This window comes from Oncorhynchus mykiss, chromosome 11 (genome assembly GCF_013265735.2).
Source record: "Oncorhynchus mykiss isolate Arlee chromosome 11, USDA_OmykA_1.1, whole genome shotgun sequence".
Classification (NCBI taxonomy): domain Eukaryota; kingdom Metazoa; phylum Chordata; class Actinopteri; order Salmoniformes; family Salmonidae; genus Oncorhynchus; species Oncorhynchus mykiss.
Window position 1 is genome coordinate 36,230,847 of NC_048575.1, and position 18,323 is coordinate 36,249,169.

The window sequence follows — 18,323 nt, forward strand, 5'->3', positions numbered from 1 at the left end:
AACGCAAGATGTTCTAATTTAATCATAACTCCAAAATGCACAATAGCAATATTCCGTCTGTTTAATATTGAACTGTGTTTGGGCACCTAATGTGTTGTTTGTATTATGCATAGATGACAGCGCTTGTCTCCATGGGTGGCATTGCGCTCCAAATAAGGCTGGAAGGCGGTTACTTCAAACTTTTTGCGCCTCAGGGGTGGGCACTCCCACCTTATGTTGATTGGTTGCTTGTGCTCTTATAGCAAGCATCCCCACCTCAGGGTAAAATAGTCAGCTCCTGGCTATTATCTAACAGTGACGGATATTTCCCATTCAGTTTGGAATCGTTACTCTTGCGTTAACGATCATTGTTATATCTGTACAGCTAGGGGCACTTCTGTTTTGTTGTTTTTTTTGCTCGAGTTTCTGCGGTTGGTGTCGATAGAACAGAGATGAGTAGTCCGGATGCGGGTTACGCCAGTGACGATCAGACCCAGGCTAGGTGCGCGATGTCAGTCATGATGCCTGGAATGGGACACTGTCAGTGGGCAGACCCCCTGAGCCCTCTCGGGGACACCAAAGTGAAGAGCGAGTCGTGCGCTACCAGCTCCGGGAACCAGAACCGTGGAAAGACTGAGCCGCGGATCCGGCGACCCATGAATGCGTTCATGGTGTGGGCAAAGGATGAGCGCAAGCGCCTGGCACAACAAAATCCGGACCTGCACAATGCGGAGTTGAGCAAAATGTTGGGTAAGACAATACAATTATAAAGTATGCGAGCCTGTTACTTCCATGATATTTATAAAGACCAATGTGTATTTCTTTCATATTTCTTTTTTCAAATATATACATGACGAAATCCTTAGTGAATTGTTATTTTAAACAGTGTGTTGTTTTCACGTGAAAGCATAGTGAATTTATTTTACAATAAACATGATAAATATTATTGTAGCCTAGTTCAATGATTTTGGTTTGTAGCATTTGTGTAGTGACACATTTTCATGAAAAAGCTATCTGCCCTTACTTTGGCCATTCAAATATGGAGTAAGTAACTAATATAATTTCCAAATGAACTAATTACAACAATTACTGCTTTTGATCAATAATAATAGTGATGTTATCATGTTATGAAATCAGTGTTCTCCTGTTGTTGCTAAATTGGCAATTAGCTATTTTGGAGCACCACCAGTCTGCATGTCCGATGCCGCCATATAACTCATATGAGCTCTGTTCTTGATCTGTAGGGAAGTCGTGGAAAGCCCTTCCTGTGTCCGAGAAGCGCCCCTTTGTAGAAGAGGCTGAAAGGCTCCGGGTCCAGCACATGCAGGACCACCCTAACTACAAATACCGACCCCGGCGGAGGAAGCAGGTGAAGAGGATTAAGCGTCTGGACTCAGGGTTCCTGGTTCATAGTGTGTCCGAGCACCAGAGCATGGAGGGCCTGGGGCTGGGTTACCACCACGAGCATGGCTACCAGGTGTCGACTCAGTCCCTTGGCCACTACCGCGACGCCCAGGCCCTCGGGGGGGCTTCCTACGAACCCTACAGCCTGCCCACCCCCGACACCTCCCCACTGGATGCCGTGGAATCAGACTCCATGTTCTTCACCGGCCACTCTCAGGAGGAGTGCCACATGATGCCTGCGTACGCCTACCACTCCCAGGGGGCAGAGTACACGCCTCAGGACCCTCAGTCCAACCAGCACGCCAACCACATGCTCCACAGACACCTCTCCTCCCCCACTGAGCAGCAGCAAGGCCACCAGGCTGGCCCCATGCCCCCCTCCTTCAACCAATTGGCTATGTACTACAGCCAGCATTGTAGCCCCAGTCACCCCAAGCGACACCCAGGACATGGGACAGGACAGCGCTCCCCTCCCCCAGACTCCCACCCAGCGGACCAGGTAGAGCAGATGCATCCATCAGAGCTGATAGGTGAGGTGGACCGGAGTGAGTTTGAACAGTACCTGAACTCCTCCAGACCTGGGGACATGACAGGCCTGTCTTATGGGGCACATGAGGCCAACATGCAGGGACCTGAGAGCCTGATATCCTCTGTGCTCTCTGATGCCAGCACAGTGTTCTACTGTAACTACACCTCCTAACCTCCTGGTCCTCCCTGTCTCTACTACTGAAGCCATTACAGCACATAACCTGACCTCAAATGTCTCTTTCTGTCTCCTGTCACTATTTCTCTTCTCTCTTTCTCTCCCTCTCTCTCCCTCCCTGCCTCCCTTTCTCTTTATGTCTTTCTCTTTCATTCTGTTACAATTGAAGGCCAGTGGGAACAGTGGGATCTCTTTAATTTGAGGGTTCAAATTCAGTATGTTATTTTCTTTTTGTGTGAAGGGCGTTCAATGTGTATCACTGTATGAGCTAAGAAGCCATAGTATGACATCTGAATTGTAATGATGATTGTTCACACATTGGTTTGGATTTTCTCTTTGTTCTGAAGAGGAATATAAATACATTTTCTGATAATAAATCATGTACAGTTACTATTTGAACGTTTCATGTATAGCTGTTTTATACTTTTGCACTTTTGAAAAATAAAGTTTTGAACCAAAATATATGTTCCTTTACCGTTTTATGTTTTTGAATTACTTTATCCTACCTTTTCATTGATGAAATACAGCATCACACCAATTATTATATCAATGCACCTTGGTAATAAGTAACCATATAGTTATTAATATAATGTTTTCATTGTTTATTTGAATCAATGTTAACATCAGTTGAAGAGGTTACAGACCATTTAGCCTATACTTCTGTTTTATGTTATTAATAATCAAATTTGTTGAAACCGTTTTTTATCCATAAGATAGATCACTTATTCCTGTACTGTATAGACATTAGTGGTAGCCTAGATTAATTTCACAACAATATTAGAAACATGTATCAGATCATTTTTACATTTAACAAATCCTCCACAGGCCTACAGTTCACAGCCATCTGCTCACATTTGATAGATAATACATATTATATTTGAATTCTTTGTATATTCTCAAGAAAACACATACATGGTGAATAAGCTGATGGTAGCATTGTGGAACATTGTGGAACGGCTCACCGGGCAACAGAGTTAGTCCACAGTGGAAGGCTCTGGTCCGGCTTCCTGCCCCGGTTAGAATAGCGGTGATCGCAGGGTTTGACTTACAAATGACGCCTTGTTTTCGCAGCATGGAAGAACAGTTTATGTCCCGGATATCCTGTCTCTAAATGATTTAGTCTCCCCTGTCTAATGGCAGAGACAATTCAATATTTGTGTATTTACTACACCTATGCTAAATAATGGAGAGTCGTATAATAGGACTAAACATATTTATATGTTATATATATTTTCTTATAGCCAAATAAGAGGTAAACTGTATGTTTTTCATAGCATGGATTAATTCAGAAAACAGATAAAGTATATGGATATTTGATGTGGAATGGATGAGGAAGGTGTTGAGCACATCAAGACAACAATTCCTCTATATTTATAGTTGTGTGTACCATTTTATAAATAAAGATGTTCCTTTTGAAAGGAAGAGGTTCTTCTTCGAGGTGTCAAGCACCATGACCCCAGAATCCATTTTTAGTACTTCAGAGGAAGCATGTTCCAAAGGCGTATATTCCTCCACTTTGTTCATGTCCAGTGTTTTGACATTTCTCCTATGTCACACAAGCAGAGGTTGGATCTCAAGGTAAATATTCCCTGTCCTTCCCACAGACATAATGATGATGTCACTTTAGAGTTTGGAAATATTCAAGAAAAATAAAAGGTGCATTATAATTCTACAGATTAATCATATCCTAGTTTGGTTAAATTGCTCTGTCCAGTCCAATTTAATTAATCTCAACGTATTGTGTTTTTTCTCTCACATAAAACATGCAAGATGGTCATTAATCAAGCATTGCATATGACTGGGATTATTTTCTGTTTATTGTACTATTGTAACATAACCACCCCAAACACACAAAAAACGCAGATAGGCTTCCCGCTTCCACCCCAAAAGGAACATGCCCTACAGATTAAACATTTGCAACCCCACCCCCAACCCGGACTCCGGAGTAGACGTGACTTAGTAAGTACAAATCCGGGACACCCCAATTAGTGTAATATGTTGTTTCATATGGTATGTATTAATTTGTCCATCATCCATTTCGTATATGTTACGAATTAAAATTTGTATGAAATGTTACGAATTGCAATTTGGACAAAATGTAACAAATTCGCAAAATATATGATATGTTACAAATTCCAATTTATTGTTGCTAACGTTGGCTAACTATAGCTAGGTAGCTACTGTTAGCTAGGCTAGGGGTTAGGGGTAAAGGTTAAGGTTAGGGTTAAGTTTGGGATTAGGAGTTAGGTTAAAAGTTGCAAAGTAGCTAAAAAGTAGTAAGTAGTTGCAAAGTTGCTAATTAGCTAAAATGCTGAAGTTGTCTGTGATGATTCGTACAAAATACCTTTTGGGTTGCTAGACGTTCACCCTGACCAATCACCCTACTTTAGTTTTTGCCTTAACCATTTGATGAGTATGAACACATACTGTATGTCTCATCATTGTTGACTGGTCCCTGCAGCAAACCATCACAAACATGTGACTGGAAGAGTAGCAACAGAATGTATAGGGGGTAGAAATCTGGGAAGGTATCATTATCACGTTATAGGGAAGACCCAGATGCAGACAGTGTTGAAGTAACAGGTCAAGGGCAGGAAGAGGTCAGTAATCCAGATCAGAGTCCAAAAGGTACAGTACGGCAGGCAGTCTCAGGATCAGGGCAGGCAGAGGTCAATAATCCAGCGTGGTGGGGCAAGGTGCAGGATGGCAGGCAGGCTCAGGGTCAGGGCAGGCAAAATGGTCAAAACCGGGAAAACTAGAAAACGGGAACTATAGAAAAGACAGGAGCAAGGGGAAAAATGCTGGGAGGCTTGACGAACAAAATTAACTGGCAACAGACAAACAGAGAACACAGGTATAAATACACAGGGAATAATGAGGGGAGATGGGAGACACCTGGAGGGGGTGAAGATGAGCGCAAGACAGCTGAAACAGATCAGGGTGTGACAGAAATATTAAATGGGGGGCAAACACAGGAGAAGTTTATATGCAAAACAAAAATAAAACCCTGGGTCTAAGCTGGCAACCCATAGTCGTCTTGAAAGCACCATAAGTCAGTCGAGTGAACTATCCCTTGTCATAACATCTTTGGTCTGACAGACGCTTACGTGACAACCAGACTGCATTGTATAAAGACAACAAACATGGCACCACACAGAGCTGGAAAATAGCTTAGCATTAGCTGATCATAATCAGTACAACCTTCAAAAAAGTATTTTAAACATCATATGTGTCCATTACAATCTTTGCAAGAATCTGTTTGAATGATTTGTCACAAGTACATGAAAACATGTGAATAAAACAGTAAATACATTATGCTTCATACATACATATGGTATGCTACAGTAGAAACGACAACACGATATTTACAGAAAATAATGCACTTACTTTGATAGGAACACACACATGACCAAAGTTATTATTTGTAAGGAAAACAACAATGAAGGCAATGCGCATCATCAGCCAGAAAATGTGCCAGGGGGAATACGTTTGTGCAAGGCCTGTTCTGTCTAGAGATGCGCAATGTCTCCATACTTGATCTGGGGAAGCACTGGGGAAGTGCTTGGGCTCTCGTTGAAGAGAGAAGTTTGTCCGACTCAGTAAAGTCTCAAACATAAATAGTCTGCAACAGTGAAATGGGCTACTTCTTATGTGAATTAATGAGAAGGTGGAAAACAGCTCAATTCAAAATGTTGTTAGAAATTGAAATTGAAATTGACAAGTTGAAACATAGCCTATAGATAATTAGGAGGCAGCGTGCCTTGGTTTGAGGGCAGCGCGAGTTAACTGTCCTGCTGTGTAACAATCACATTTTGAATTTTCTAATTTGAGTGTCCCGGATTTACATTTACTATGTTACGTCTAGTCTATGAGACCAGGCTGACCCCCTCTATAACAGGTGACACACTTTCCCTAGGGCTAGGCTGGGGAATCCCGTCTAATTGGTGTGAATCTGTGCAAATTCAGTCTGCAGCTGGGTTTAACTTTAGCCTCTCTGTTGTGATAGCTAATGGCTGGCATAAGGACAGGCTCAGACCACTATCACCACAGCAGCACTCAGGATCAGCGGAATTGGTGGGTGGGGGTCACCTGTACAGACTGGGGTGGGGTGGGGTGGGGTGGGTGGGTGGGGAGGCAGTTACCCCCTGTGAGAGCTAATGTTATCTCCCCCCACTAATTTGATACAAATGATGCGCCAAACCGCTGAGTAAATTGTCTGTTTTAATATTCAGGCCAGAGAGAGAGAGAGGGGCAGGTGACTCGAAATATGTGTGCTCAAGAACTGTTGGAATCTCCACAGTGAATAGAAATATGTTGAGCCGACTCAAAGCTCAGAGACTGATCTACAGCTGATATTATCACAGACAAATGTATAGGAGATGACAGGCAATGTTTTGGTGTGGCAAATTGTCATTTTTAAAATACATTATAAAATACAGGGCAATAAGATGGATAACAAAAGATTAGAGAGAGAGAGAGCGAGAGAGAGAGAGAGAGAGAGAGATAGAGAGAGAGAGAGAGAGAGAGAGAGAGAGAAAGAAAGAAAGAAAGAAAGAAAGAAAGAAAGAAAGAAAGAAAGAAAGAAAGAAAGAACAAGACAGAGAGAGAGAGAGAACACTCTGATAGACAGTCTACAGCCCAGGAAACAGGTCCTTAATGTGTGTTCCTGCGTACTGTGCGAAGTGATGAGAGTCCTGAGGCCTGTCTGTCTGACAGCGAGTGGCCAGCCAGACCGGGACGGGGTGGGAGGGGAACAGACAAGGAGATTACCGCTAGGCTTGCCTGGGCGGCTCGCTACATTAACACACAAGCACTTAATCACAGCATTGCACTAATCTCACCTCAGGTAGCTGCCTTTCACAAATACAGCTTTATTCAAACACAAATACAGTTACAAATACAGCTTTGGGGTAAATTTGGGGAGTCATGTTAAAAAAAGTGTAATTCACTACCGTAAAGTCACAAACAGCTTTAGCCAGTACTGAACACAAAGAAATAGAAACACCTCAATATATGTCACAACTGAACACTATTGAAAATGATATATGTCCCTTATGAATGACACAGTCTCTGTGTTGTAATAGAAAGAGAAGACCCATTCTATGTCTTATGAATAGTATTTGTCTTGAAAAATCTGGCTTTGCCCCCGAGCCTCCAGCAGAGTATTTGTCAAGGGTTACTAGCCATATTCAGATGTGGCTAGTATCACCTTAGAACATTGGTTATGTCATTTTTACCCCAGCATGTGCTTTATTCCAGAGGACTTTTCGCACAGCATTCGTTTTTCCAAACTGCCCCCTGTAATTATTTGTTTATTTTATTCAATTGAGTCTTATGACATGGCCTGGAGGCTTTTATTCTAGGCGTTGAAATATTTCAACAGATGATAAAAGGCTAGACTGAAAACTCGTACTTGGCTGCCAAATGTATAGGTGTCCACATAATATTTATAAATTCGGTTTCACATCCACATCTCAAACCAAAAATCTAAGTGAAAGAATAGGACTAAATCAACTCAAAATGTAGTGCCTTTGAAGTTTGATTTGATGTAGTTCTATTCTTTAACTTAAATGTTTGGTTGAGATGGACATGTGAATCCAACATATCAATGTTCTTTTGTGCCATTGTCAGTGGCACAAAAAATACATCTCCTTCAAATGTTGATATTTGGTTGAGTTGACAACCTAACACAATTCAATATAACTTTTACAATACAGTATATAGCCTACTAACTTGTCGACAAGTTAAGGAATTATGTTGAATTCACATATCCAACTAATCCCAAAATACAAGTGGAAGAAAAGGATTGAGCAAGTGGCTAAAATTTAACTTAAGCATTAGTTACATCTCATTTAAATGTTGATGTTTGGTTGCGTCAACTACACACAATTCAATAGGACTTTTGTAATATAGTAAATAGCCTAAAGTTAAGGCTATCTTACAAACTAATGTAACAGCATTTATTCAACCTTAAAATGAGTAAAACATCCATGGCCACATTTTGAGGTTACTGTAACTACAAATGTCTTCTTATGCAATCATAGAAAGTGTGCATGTTCAAGATAGCATGCAAAGGTCGCAGGTCTGTGGAGATCTTCACAAATGCTCTAATAATCTGCACAGAATCTCAAACAGCGTTGATCACTTTCACTATGTACTTTTCATGTAATCTCAACTGCAATCCAGGTAATTTGGTTGTGCTATTAGATTAAACGTTGATAACACATTAACTCATTGTACAAATACAACATATTTGACATTGCATTACCATTTGAACGTTGTTGTACTTTTAGATGGTTGAAAGCATAGTGATGACACATTGGGAATTCAACAAACATCTGGCTGTCTTTTTGAGTAGGTGAATAAAGGATGAAATCTCATTGATCAACGTCTCAACCAATCATTACCCACATTTCCACATTGAAAGGACATTGTGTGCCCAGTAGGCTGGCTGTCAATTAAGTTATTGATAGCGGATTGCATACAGTATGTGAGACAGCTGCAGAAACAGAGGAGGGTGTGTCTGCTCCCTGTCTAAACCAGGGTTTGGTGTGGATGGTTGTTCTATTGTATAATCCCAGGCAAATGCACTCCTTCTCTGGGCCTGATCAGTTTCATAGCCCCTGCCTGTCAGAACGACCAGTGTCCATTTGTGTTGCCACTAAATATAGTCCACATCAAGTCAATATCTGCTCCATGCAGTGACACAATAGTTTATTTTTCCTCTGATTCGGGCCCTTGTCTTGTCTAATACGATTATAAATAGCTATCGCAGGAGTGGGTGTGGGGTGGTGTATAAAAATTATCTGGATTCCTTCATTTTGTCATAACCTCAGTGACGATATCAGTGATTCTCTAAGTGGGTCTACACACCATTTCCTGAGACATCAGCCTTACAAGACAATGCAATATTACTACACAGCTTTTATAGATGTATGCTAAATTAGTACACCGTGTAATTTATACCTGAAGGAAAAGGGGCAATGTAAACATGAACAAACTAATAAATACTAGTACTCAAATAAAAACAATCTTAACAGCAGAAGAGACACTGCGAATGTATTTACATGAAAAGTTCATAGCTCTAGCCTTGGTCGTCGGAAAAAGGGATTGAGTCAGAGGTAAATAAACTCCAGGGCTGTTCTGATCAGCTCTCTGTACTCTTGTTCCAAGTCCCTCATGGCATCTCCAGGCATTTTTAGCTTGTGTCCAAGCGGGTAGTGATTAGAAGATGACTACATCAGCAGTCAGTTTCCTCTCCGCTGTGTTTTCCTATGGAGGGCGGATAGGTGGGGGTATTGGGAAGCGAGGCCATGGTAGAACTCACACATACAGTGCCTTCAGAAAGTATTCACAGTATCCACATTTAGTTGTGTACAGCCTGAATTTAGAATGGATTAGATTTTTTTTTTTTGGGGGGGGGGGGGTCACTGGCCTACACACAATACCCCATAATGTCAAAGTGGAATTCTGTATTTTGATTATTTTTTTTAACGAATGAATCAAAAACAAAAATGTGAAATGTCTTAAGTCAATAAGTATTCAACACATTTGTTATGGCAAGCCTAAACAAGTTCTGGAGTAAAAATGTGCTTAACAAGTCACATAATAAGCATGGATTTTTCAATGACTACCTTATCTCTGTACCCCACACAGACATCTGTACAGTCCCTCAGTCGAACAGTGAATTTCAAACACAGATTCAACCAGAAAGACCAGGGAGGGTTTCCAATGCTGCACAAAGAAGGGCACTTATTGGTAGTAGACATTGAATATCCCTTTGAGCATGGTGAAGTTATTAATTACACTTTGAATGGTGTATCAATACACCCAGTCACTACAAAGATACAGGTGTCCTTCCTAACTCAGTTGCCGGAAAGGAAGGAAACCGCTCAGGGATTTCACCATGAGACCAATGGTGACTTTAAAACAGTTACAACGTTTAATGGCTGTGATCAGAGAAAACTGAGGATGGATCAACAACATGGTAGTTACTCCACAATACTAACCTAATTGACAGAGTGAAATGAAGGAAGCAAGTAAAGAATGAAAATATTCCAAAACATGCATCCTGTTCGAAATAAGGCAATAAAGTAAAACTGCCGAAAGTGTGGCAAAGAAATTAACTTTATGTCCTGAATACAAACCGTTATGTTTGGGGCAAATCCAACACAACACATCACTGAGTACCACTCTTCAAATTTTCAAGCATGATGGTGGCTGCATCCTGCTATGTGTATGCTTGTCATCGGCAAGGACTAGGAAACTTTTTATGATAAAAAGAAACGGAATAGAACTGCGCTAAGCACAGGCAAAATCTTAGAGGAAAACTTGGTTCAGTCTGCTTTCCAACAGACACTTGGAGACAAATTCACCTTTCAGCAGAACAGTAACATACAACACAAGGCCAAATATACACTGGAATTGCTTACCAAGACAACATTAAATGTTCCTGAGTAGCCTAGTTAGAGTTGTGACTTAAAATGGCTTGAAAATCTATGTCAAGACAATGATCAAAAATCAACTTGACAGAACTTGAAGAATTTAAAAAATAATAATTTGCTAATATTGTACAATCCAGGGGTTCAAAGCTCTTAGACTCACAGCTGTAATCACTGCCAAAGGTGATTCTAACATGTATTGACTCAGGAGGTTCAATACTTACCGTATCAATATATATTAGTATTTTATTTTTTTATATATATGTTTTTTACAAATGTTAGAATTGCTCTTCCATTTTGACATTACAGAGTATTTTCTGTAGTTGGTTGACAAAAAAATAACAATTAAATCAATTTGAACTTTGTAACACAACAACATATGTAAAAAGTCAAGGGATGTGAATACTGGTAGTAGTGGTGGTGGTGTTTGTGCCCAGTTTCCCCTGTATGTCAAGACTACTTAATTAAGGAAACCTCAGGAAATAGTCTCAGTGAGTTTCAATAGTCTCAACCTCTGCAGGTCTGTCACCGGACATTGTAGTTTACTCATTGACAAACAGTGAATAACTTTTACCAGTAATATGATGGGTTCAGCATAACAAGGAATAAAAAATAAAAAATGTGTTTTGAATAGAACCACCCATAAAAGAAAAGTTACACATGACTGAATGCTGGCATTTTATTGCCAAATAAATAACTAAATTAGTATAAGTTTATAATAATTGGAAACAAGGTATAATGAAGCTCATTTCTATTCACAAAACGATTTTGTTTGTGAATAAATTATATACACAATATGTTAATCGATATGACATAATATTTTAGAATAAACATTTCCTTTGATAATATGCCTACTAATATAACCAGAATTTTGTTTTTTAAAATCCATTAAACAAAATTCCTATTGAAAAAATATACTATTATCACTGGCAGTGATAATATGATAAATGTGGACCATTGTGTTTTATTTCTGTGGATTTTTGATTCTTTCCGAGAGCACCTGTCCACACTTCCTCGTCCCAATGACTCCTGTTTGCTCTATCCATGAAAGATTGGCTGGGAACATCCTCCATCCGGGAGGAAACCTTGCTCCATAAAATTCACACCGCTCTTCCCATTTTGGGATCACCAGGAGGATTTCCTAAAAAAAAATTATACATGAAAATAAAATCTAAATAAAGTGAGAGAGGGCAGAGTGTCATGGCCCGGGTCAGGCCCCTTTGTTGTGTGTGTGTGTGTGTGCGTGTGTGCATATGTGTCAGTTCAGGTGCAGTTTTAAAAACACCGGCGTAGCATAAACAACAGGGATATAGCCTCACACCAAGTGCTGAGAACGCCAGTAACAGGATTTACCCACACGGGTGCATCTGCAACAACAGATAGTCCCTAGCTGCTATGATTCTTTTCTCATATTGTCATCTATGGCGTAGGTAGGTGGCCTATACTTTAATGCTTGGTAGTTACTGTTGATAGACTGTCTAACTAATAATAACTTATTATTACGTAGTATTCAAAGTTGAAGGATTAAAATGTAAATATAACAGATTTATCTTAATTCATTAAATCAAAATGTGCCAATATGTTTACCCACAGTACTCAATTAATTAATAGTGGATCTAAAGTTAGGATTTCAGAGGTCTGTCCTGCTTTTTTAGATTGTGTCCTATACAGGAAAGTAATGTCTCTCTTTAAGTTGGAGCTTATAAGAACTTCAAATAAATTATAAACACATTGTATCATTAAAATAGCAAACAGTTTACTTTCAGTTCCCCAAGAACAGACAACGGGTTCTCCTCCATTTTTCAAGTAGACCTACAGTCTCTTTTCCAGTATCTAGGCCCAGTTTATTATTATCCATAAATTGACACCGGTTCAACAGGCATTCAACTACTGAAGGCTAACTCTCCTGCTTTCTCAGAAGTTTCTACATGCAATTAGTTTTATGTTCATAGTTGTATGTTTATAGTTCTATATAATGAATGAATATAATATTATACAGGTTTTTTTTGTACCAGAAAATTAATGCCTTTAGAAAAAGTTAAAAGCTGAGCGGAGAAGAGAAATAAGATTTCCCGCCAGAGGGCAGCCTCGCGCAGTTTTTCAGCGTAGCACGCGTTCAACTGAATATTTCCACAGGCACCAGCTGCTGCTGCTAACTAATACATCGTTTTCCCGCGGTTTGGCAAATGATTACAAAGTGTCACCAAACTATTCCTTTCTAGCAACATGGTTCATGTTGAAGTGGTAGCCTATGCCAAATAACCACTTACAATTTGAAATGGTAAGGTTACACAGGACACTACTCTTCTTATTTTTTACTCAAAATGCACCAGTCTGCCTAAACTAATCTGACGTTTTCCTGATCCACATACTGTGACATTGAGCAATACTTTTGTTGTTTTCTCGACATAGACACGGATAGGGTGGGTTAACTGGCTAATTGTTTTACCGTGTTACTAATAATAGAAAATCAATGAGCACACATGTCCTCACTCCCAATACATATCTTGGAGAAATAACTAAGATTACAGTTGTGTTTAGTACTATAGTAGCCCAGGAAAATAGGCTAAATTGTTGTTTTTGTTGATGATGATGAGCGATTTGTCTTCGGGCCAGTTTATTTTAGTTTTTTATTTTACCTTTATTTAACTAGGCAAGTCAGCTAAGAACAAATTCTTATTTTGTGAACCTATGTTTTGGCAAATTAGGCCAAATATTGTATTTGCTGTGTTTTTTGCAGACTTGTACGTTGGGCCAGAACAGAAGCAGTTTGACACTGACTGTGTTAAGAGACTCCAGTATGCCAATATAAAGTTAATGGGATGCCTACTGTGTGCCACATACTAAACCGTGTCAGATGTCAGGGCCTGAGGTGTGCAGGTGATGTTGGGATTTGCAGATGGAGTTGTTGGTAGGTAACGGAAGTGTGGACAGGTGCTCTCAGAAAGATTCAAAGATACCATCATGTGAACAACAGTGGGTCCTATATGAGCATACAGTAGAGGGAGGGGTATCCTGGGCCCTAGTAATCCCCATCACAGCTCACTGTTTGGTCACTCTACCACACAGGGTCACGGTTTAGTTTCAGACTTCTGCTTGTGTGCTCTATTTGCATAGATTTTGTTTTTGAAAGTAAATCCTACAGGGGGATGTCATTCTGTGCTGTTGTGTGGTTATGCTGTCTCATTTTAATGTTAGAACAGGGTTGTGTGTTAAACAAGAATTGCAAATTATATAGAGAGATACAGAGGGGAGGAGAGGAGGGCAGAGAAATAGCTGAGGGATAGAGGAGAGGGGGGTAGGGTGTGTTTGTGTGTGAATGTGAACAATTTGATTGAGTGTTGTGGGCTATATGTAGGCTACAGTTTGAAGGGATAAAGCCTGAGTGGCTATACTTGAATTACACATGTGGTCTTCTTAAATTAGGTTTATACAAGTAATCAATGATATGTAATAATAACATTTCAGTCCGTTGCATCACACAATTCCTATGTAGTCATATTTTTCACAAGGACTACAGTTCTTCCCATTTACAGGAAGAACTGTGCAGATACACATTTTGGTAACAGAATAAAACTGAGGGAGATTTTACCATAATTCTGTCACCAAACTTGACATCTGCACAGTTTTTCCAGTTTTTTTTTACTGTGTAAATTGTTCAAAGTAGTTATTGTGCATAAAGTTTGTTAAACTTTTAAACCAGTGGTTTTGGTTTGGATTTTTTTTTTAAAGTGAAAAATCGGAGTCTCAGTGTAATTTCATTACCGTGTATCGAAAGAGGGCTGCTAATCGCACAAAAATGGGCACTAAATGTCCTGCATGTACTCTGTATGAGATTGTTTAGTATATTTCCAGGCTTTGCCAATCTGAAAAGGAAAAGGGGGATGGGTACCTAGTTAACTGCTTTGCTCAAGGGCAAAACAGCAGATTTTTCCACCTTGCCAGCTCGGCGATTCGATCCAGCGACTTTTAGGTTACTGACCCAATGCTCTTAATCTCTAGGCTACCTGCCACCCTGTATACTGTAGAAGAGAATGTCAGATGGTTATGGCTGTAAGAGTTATGAACAGTCTGGAAATAGTTGTGTAGATCGTTGTATTGTTCAGCGCTTTTAATCTGTACTGATTGGCAGTCTTGAATGACTGGAAAATGACTTCTTCGTCATATGGTAGCGTATAATAATTATCTACAAAAAACTGTGACGATAACATAATCAGACATTTATGAACAAACAAAGCAAAATTATGAAACACTGATAATTGATGAAATACAGAATTATAGTTGTAACTGTGAAATTAAGATTATAAATGACAGGAACTGAAGGGGTGTGCATTTATTTCATTTTAAGATATCGAAAGAGTCCGCTATTGCTAACAATGTTCATAAAATGCCTACAATGGACCCAGGGCCTCAGGGTTGGCAGTAACCTTTAAGTGAACCTTGAGAGTTAGGAAGACAGTGGTGTTTAATAGTCCACTGGGACAGGAGTTTAACAGTGGGGGACTGAGATTCACCACATCCTTTTGTTGTTGGGTTGAGGGAATGTCAAGGCCACCTCAATTGAGTTGACTCCTGGCTCACTGATGTGTGTTTGGGGCCGCGTATGGAAATTCCATTTGTTTGGTGGTCAGTGTCTCGGTCGCGCTGGAGGCAGGCTGCCCATCTGGTCTGATCTGGTCTGCTTTGCTTTGCTCGGTGGCTGGCTGGCTGCTCTGGCTGAGACTGACCCCTAATCAGAGGAAGGTCGTCTGATTTAGACCCTGTCCAGAACACAGACGGATAAATCACTCCTCACCCCTGAATGCTATCTGGGGCGCTGACTGACCCTCCGCCCACCCACGTCTCTCCAAAACTAACAGCCATGTGGCACTCAGCCCTGGGGTCAGTACTCGCACAGTGACCTCTGGGCACATACAGAGACACGTTTCTGCTTTTTATTACAATGTTATTGAATGATTGAGTGAGCTATTAAGTGATCATTGTAGACTGTATCTCCCAACTGACCCAAAATAGAGGTCTACTCTGCACACTTCAAGATTGTAAAATGTAAAACATAACAATGGGATGTAGGGATGTGACGGTCATGGAATTTTGGATGACAGTTATTGGCCAGCCAAATGACCGCAGTCACCTTAATAATATGTACAGTACGAGTCAAAAGTTTGGGCACACCTACTCATTTCAGGGTTTTCCTTGATTTTTTTACTATTTTCTACATTGTGGAATAATAGTAAAGACATCAAAACTGTGAAATAACACATATGGAATCATGTTGTAGCCAAAAAAGCGTTAAAGTAGCCACCCATTGCCTTGATGACAGCTTTGCACACTCTTGGCATTCTCTCAACCAGCTTCATGAGGTAGTCACCTGGAATGCATTTCAATTAACAGGTGTGCCTTGTTAAAAGTTAATTTGTGGAATTTCTTTCCTTCTTATTGTGTTTGAGCCAATCAGTTGTGTTGTGACAAGGTAGGGGTGGTATACAGAAGATAGCGCTATTTGGTAAAAGATCAAGCCAATATTATGGCAAGAACAGCTCAAATAAGCAAAGAGAAACGACCTGTCCTGCATTACTTTAAGACATGAAGGTCAGTCAATCCAGGAAATTTCTAGGACTTTTAACGTTTTTTTCAAGTGCAGTCGCAAAAACCATAAAACGCAATGCTGAAACTGGCTTTCATGAGCATTGCCACAGGAAAGGAAGACCCAGAGTTACCTCTACTGCAGAGGACAAGTTCATTGCAGTTACCAGCCAGAAATTGCAGCCCAAATAAATGTAAGTAACAGACACATCTCAACTGTTCAGAGGAGACTGCGTGAATCAGGCCTTCATGGTCGAATTGCTGCAAAGAAACCACTACTAAAGGACACCAATAATAATAAGAAACTTGCTTGGGCCAAGACACATGAGCAATGGATATTAGACCTTTGGTCTGATGAGTCCAAATTTAGATTTTTGGTTCCAACCGCTGTGTCTTTGTGAGACGCAGAGTAGGTGAACAGATTATCTCTGCATGTGTAGTTCCCACCGTGAAGCATGGAGGAGGTGTAGATGGTGTGGGGGTGTTTTGCTGATGACACTGTCAATGATTTATTTAGAATTTAAGGCACACTTAGCCAGCAATTAGTGGGACAATTATTTGTTTTTCAACAAGACAATGACCCAACACATCTCCAGGCTGTGTAAGGGATATTTGACCAAGAAAGAGAGTGATGGAGTGCTGCATCAGATTACCTGGCCTACACAATCACCCGACCTCAACCTAATTGAGATGGTTTGGGATGAGTTGGACGACAGAGTGAGGGAAAAGCAGCCAAAAAGTGCTCAGCATATGTGGGAATTCCTGGAAAAGCATTTCAGGTGAAGTTGGTTGAGAGAATGCCAAAAGTGTGCAAAGCTGTCATCAAGGCAAAGGGTGACTAATCTAAAATCTAAAATATATTTAGATAATGTGTAACACTTTTTTGGTTACTACATGATTCCGTATGTGTTATTTCATAGTTTTTCATTTTGCAAAAATAAAGAAAAATCCTTGAAAGAGTAGCTCTGTCCAAACTTTTGACATGTACTGTCATTGTCATTGGCTAATTACTGTGTAGAAACTGTTTTGTTGTATTATTATAAAAGTATGTTAGGGTATTGTAGCCACTGTGAGAGCAGGCTAATTGAATAGTAGTAAACAAGTGAATGAGTGGGTGTGTAGAGTGATTTACCGCACAGAGGAGTGTGCTTATTTCTCCCTCTGCCCCATGGCGGAAACACAGGGATGTCACTGGGCAGATTAAAAGCCTGGCACAGCTAGCTGAAAATGGAAGGGGTGGGGGACTTCTGAGTGTGTGTGTTGTGTGTGTGGTGTCTGTCTGTCTGTTTGCAAATGTGTGTTTTGGGAGGATCTGTCTTTTGGAAGTAAGTGTGTGTGTGTGTGTGCGTGCGTGCGTGCGTGCGTGCGTGCGTGCGTGCGTGCGTGCGCGCGTGCGCGCGTGCGTGCGTGCGTGCGTGCGAGTGGGTGGGTGGGTGGATTGACCGCATGAGTCCTGTTTGGCAGACACTGCTCATTCAAAAGTTGGGAATTCCACTGATAAGGGGAAGGGAATAAGGTGTAACCCTAAAACATGATGTCATCATGTAATTTTGACTAGCAGGCATATTTTGGGAAGTTAACAAATTTGTCTGGAACAATTTTTCACTCTACTCCACATTTAACTGTCCTCTCAGGACAAATGGAATTTGTACCATTACATACTGTACTAAGAATTCTCCCAAAATATGAACATTTTTCCTGTGGTGTATGTTACAGAGTAAAGCTTAGATAAGAGCTTGATCAGCTGCTTGGTCTTTAATTGGAGTGGCTAGTCGTAGTCGTGACTCTTGTTGGTGAGATTGCAGTTGAGTTACATATAATTGATTGCCTGGCAGCTGCAATGGTTGGAATCTTAGCAGGCATTGGCCATATAAGCATATTTTAATTCAAGACAATGCATTCAATAAGCTTTTCTTTCTCGCCTCCCATAACACAGAGCAAAGCAAGGTGCTTAGTTTTGTGAATGCTGGATGTTGTTGACCTGAAGAGCAGGAGTTGACCCTAACACTTGGTGTGTGACATACTGGAGGAGTGTGGCCGTGGATTGAAGCATTACATCGGAGTACAGCCAGACAGATCTGCAGGAGCAGCTGCATAGAGAACACCAGGCCAAATATAGCAAGAGTACAAGGGCCAAAACATATCACACATTTTTTCCCATTAACAGCATAGGTTTGAATCTAACTTGGCGCCAATTAGTTATAGATGGTAAG

General features: G+C 40.5%; 1 protein-coding gene across 1 annotated transcript; it reads left to right on the top strand.

Moving 5' to 3' along the window:
• The first annotated feature begins 268 nt into the window (after window positions 1–268).
• sox17 (SRY-box transcription factor 17) lies at window positions 269–2,548 on the top strand. Its single transcript, XM_021620744.2, has 2 exons — window positions 269–729; window positions 1,224–2,548. Exons 1-2 carry the CDS (start codon window positions 432–434, stop codon window positions 2,081–2,083), a joined length of 1,158 nt encoding a protein of 385 aa, XP_021476419.2. The 5' UTR covers window positions 269–431; the 3' UTR covers window positions 2,084–2,548.
• Window positions 2,549–18,323: the final 15,775 nt, after the last annotated feature.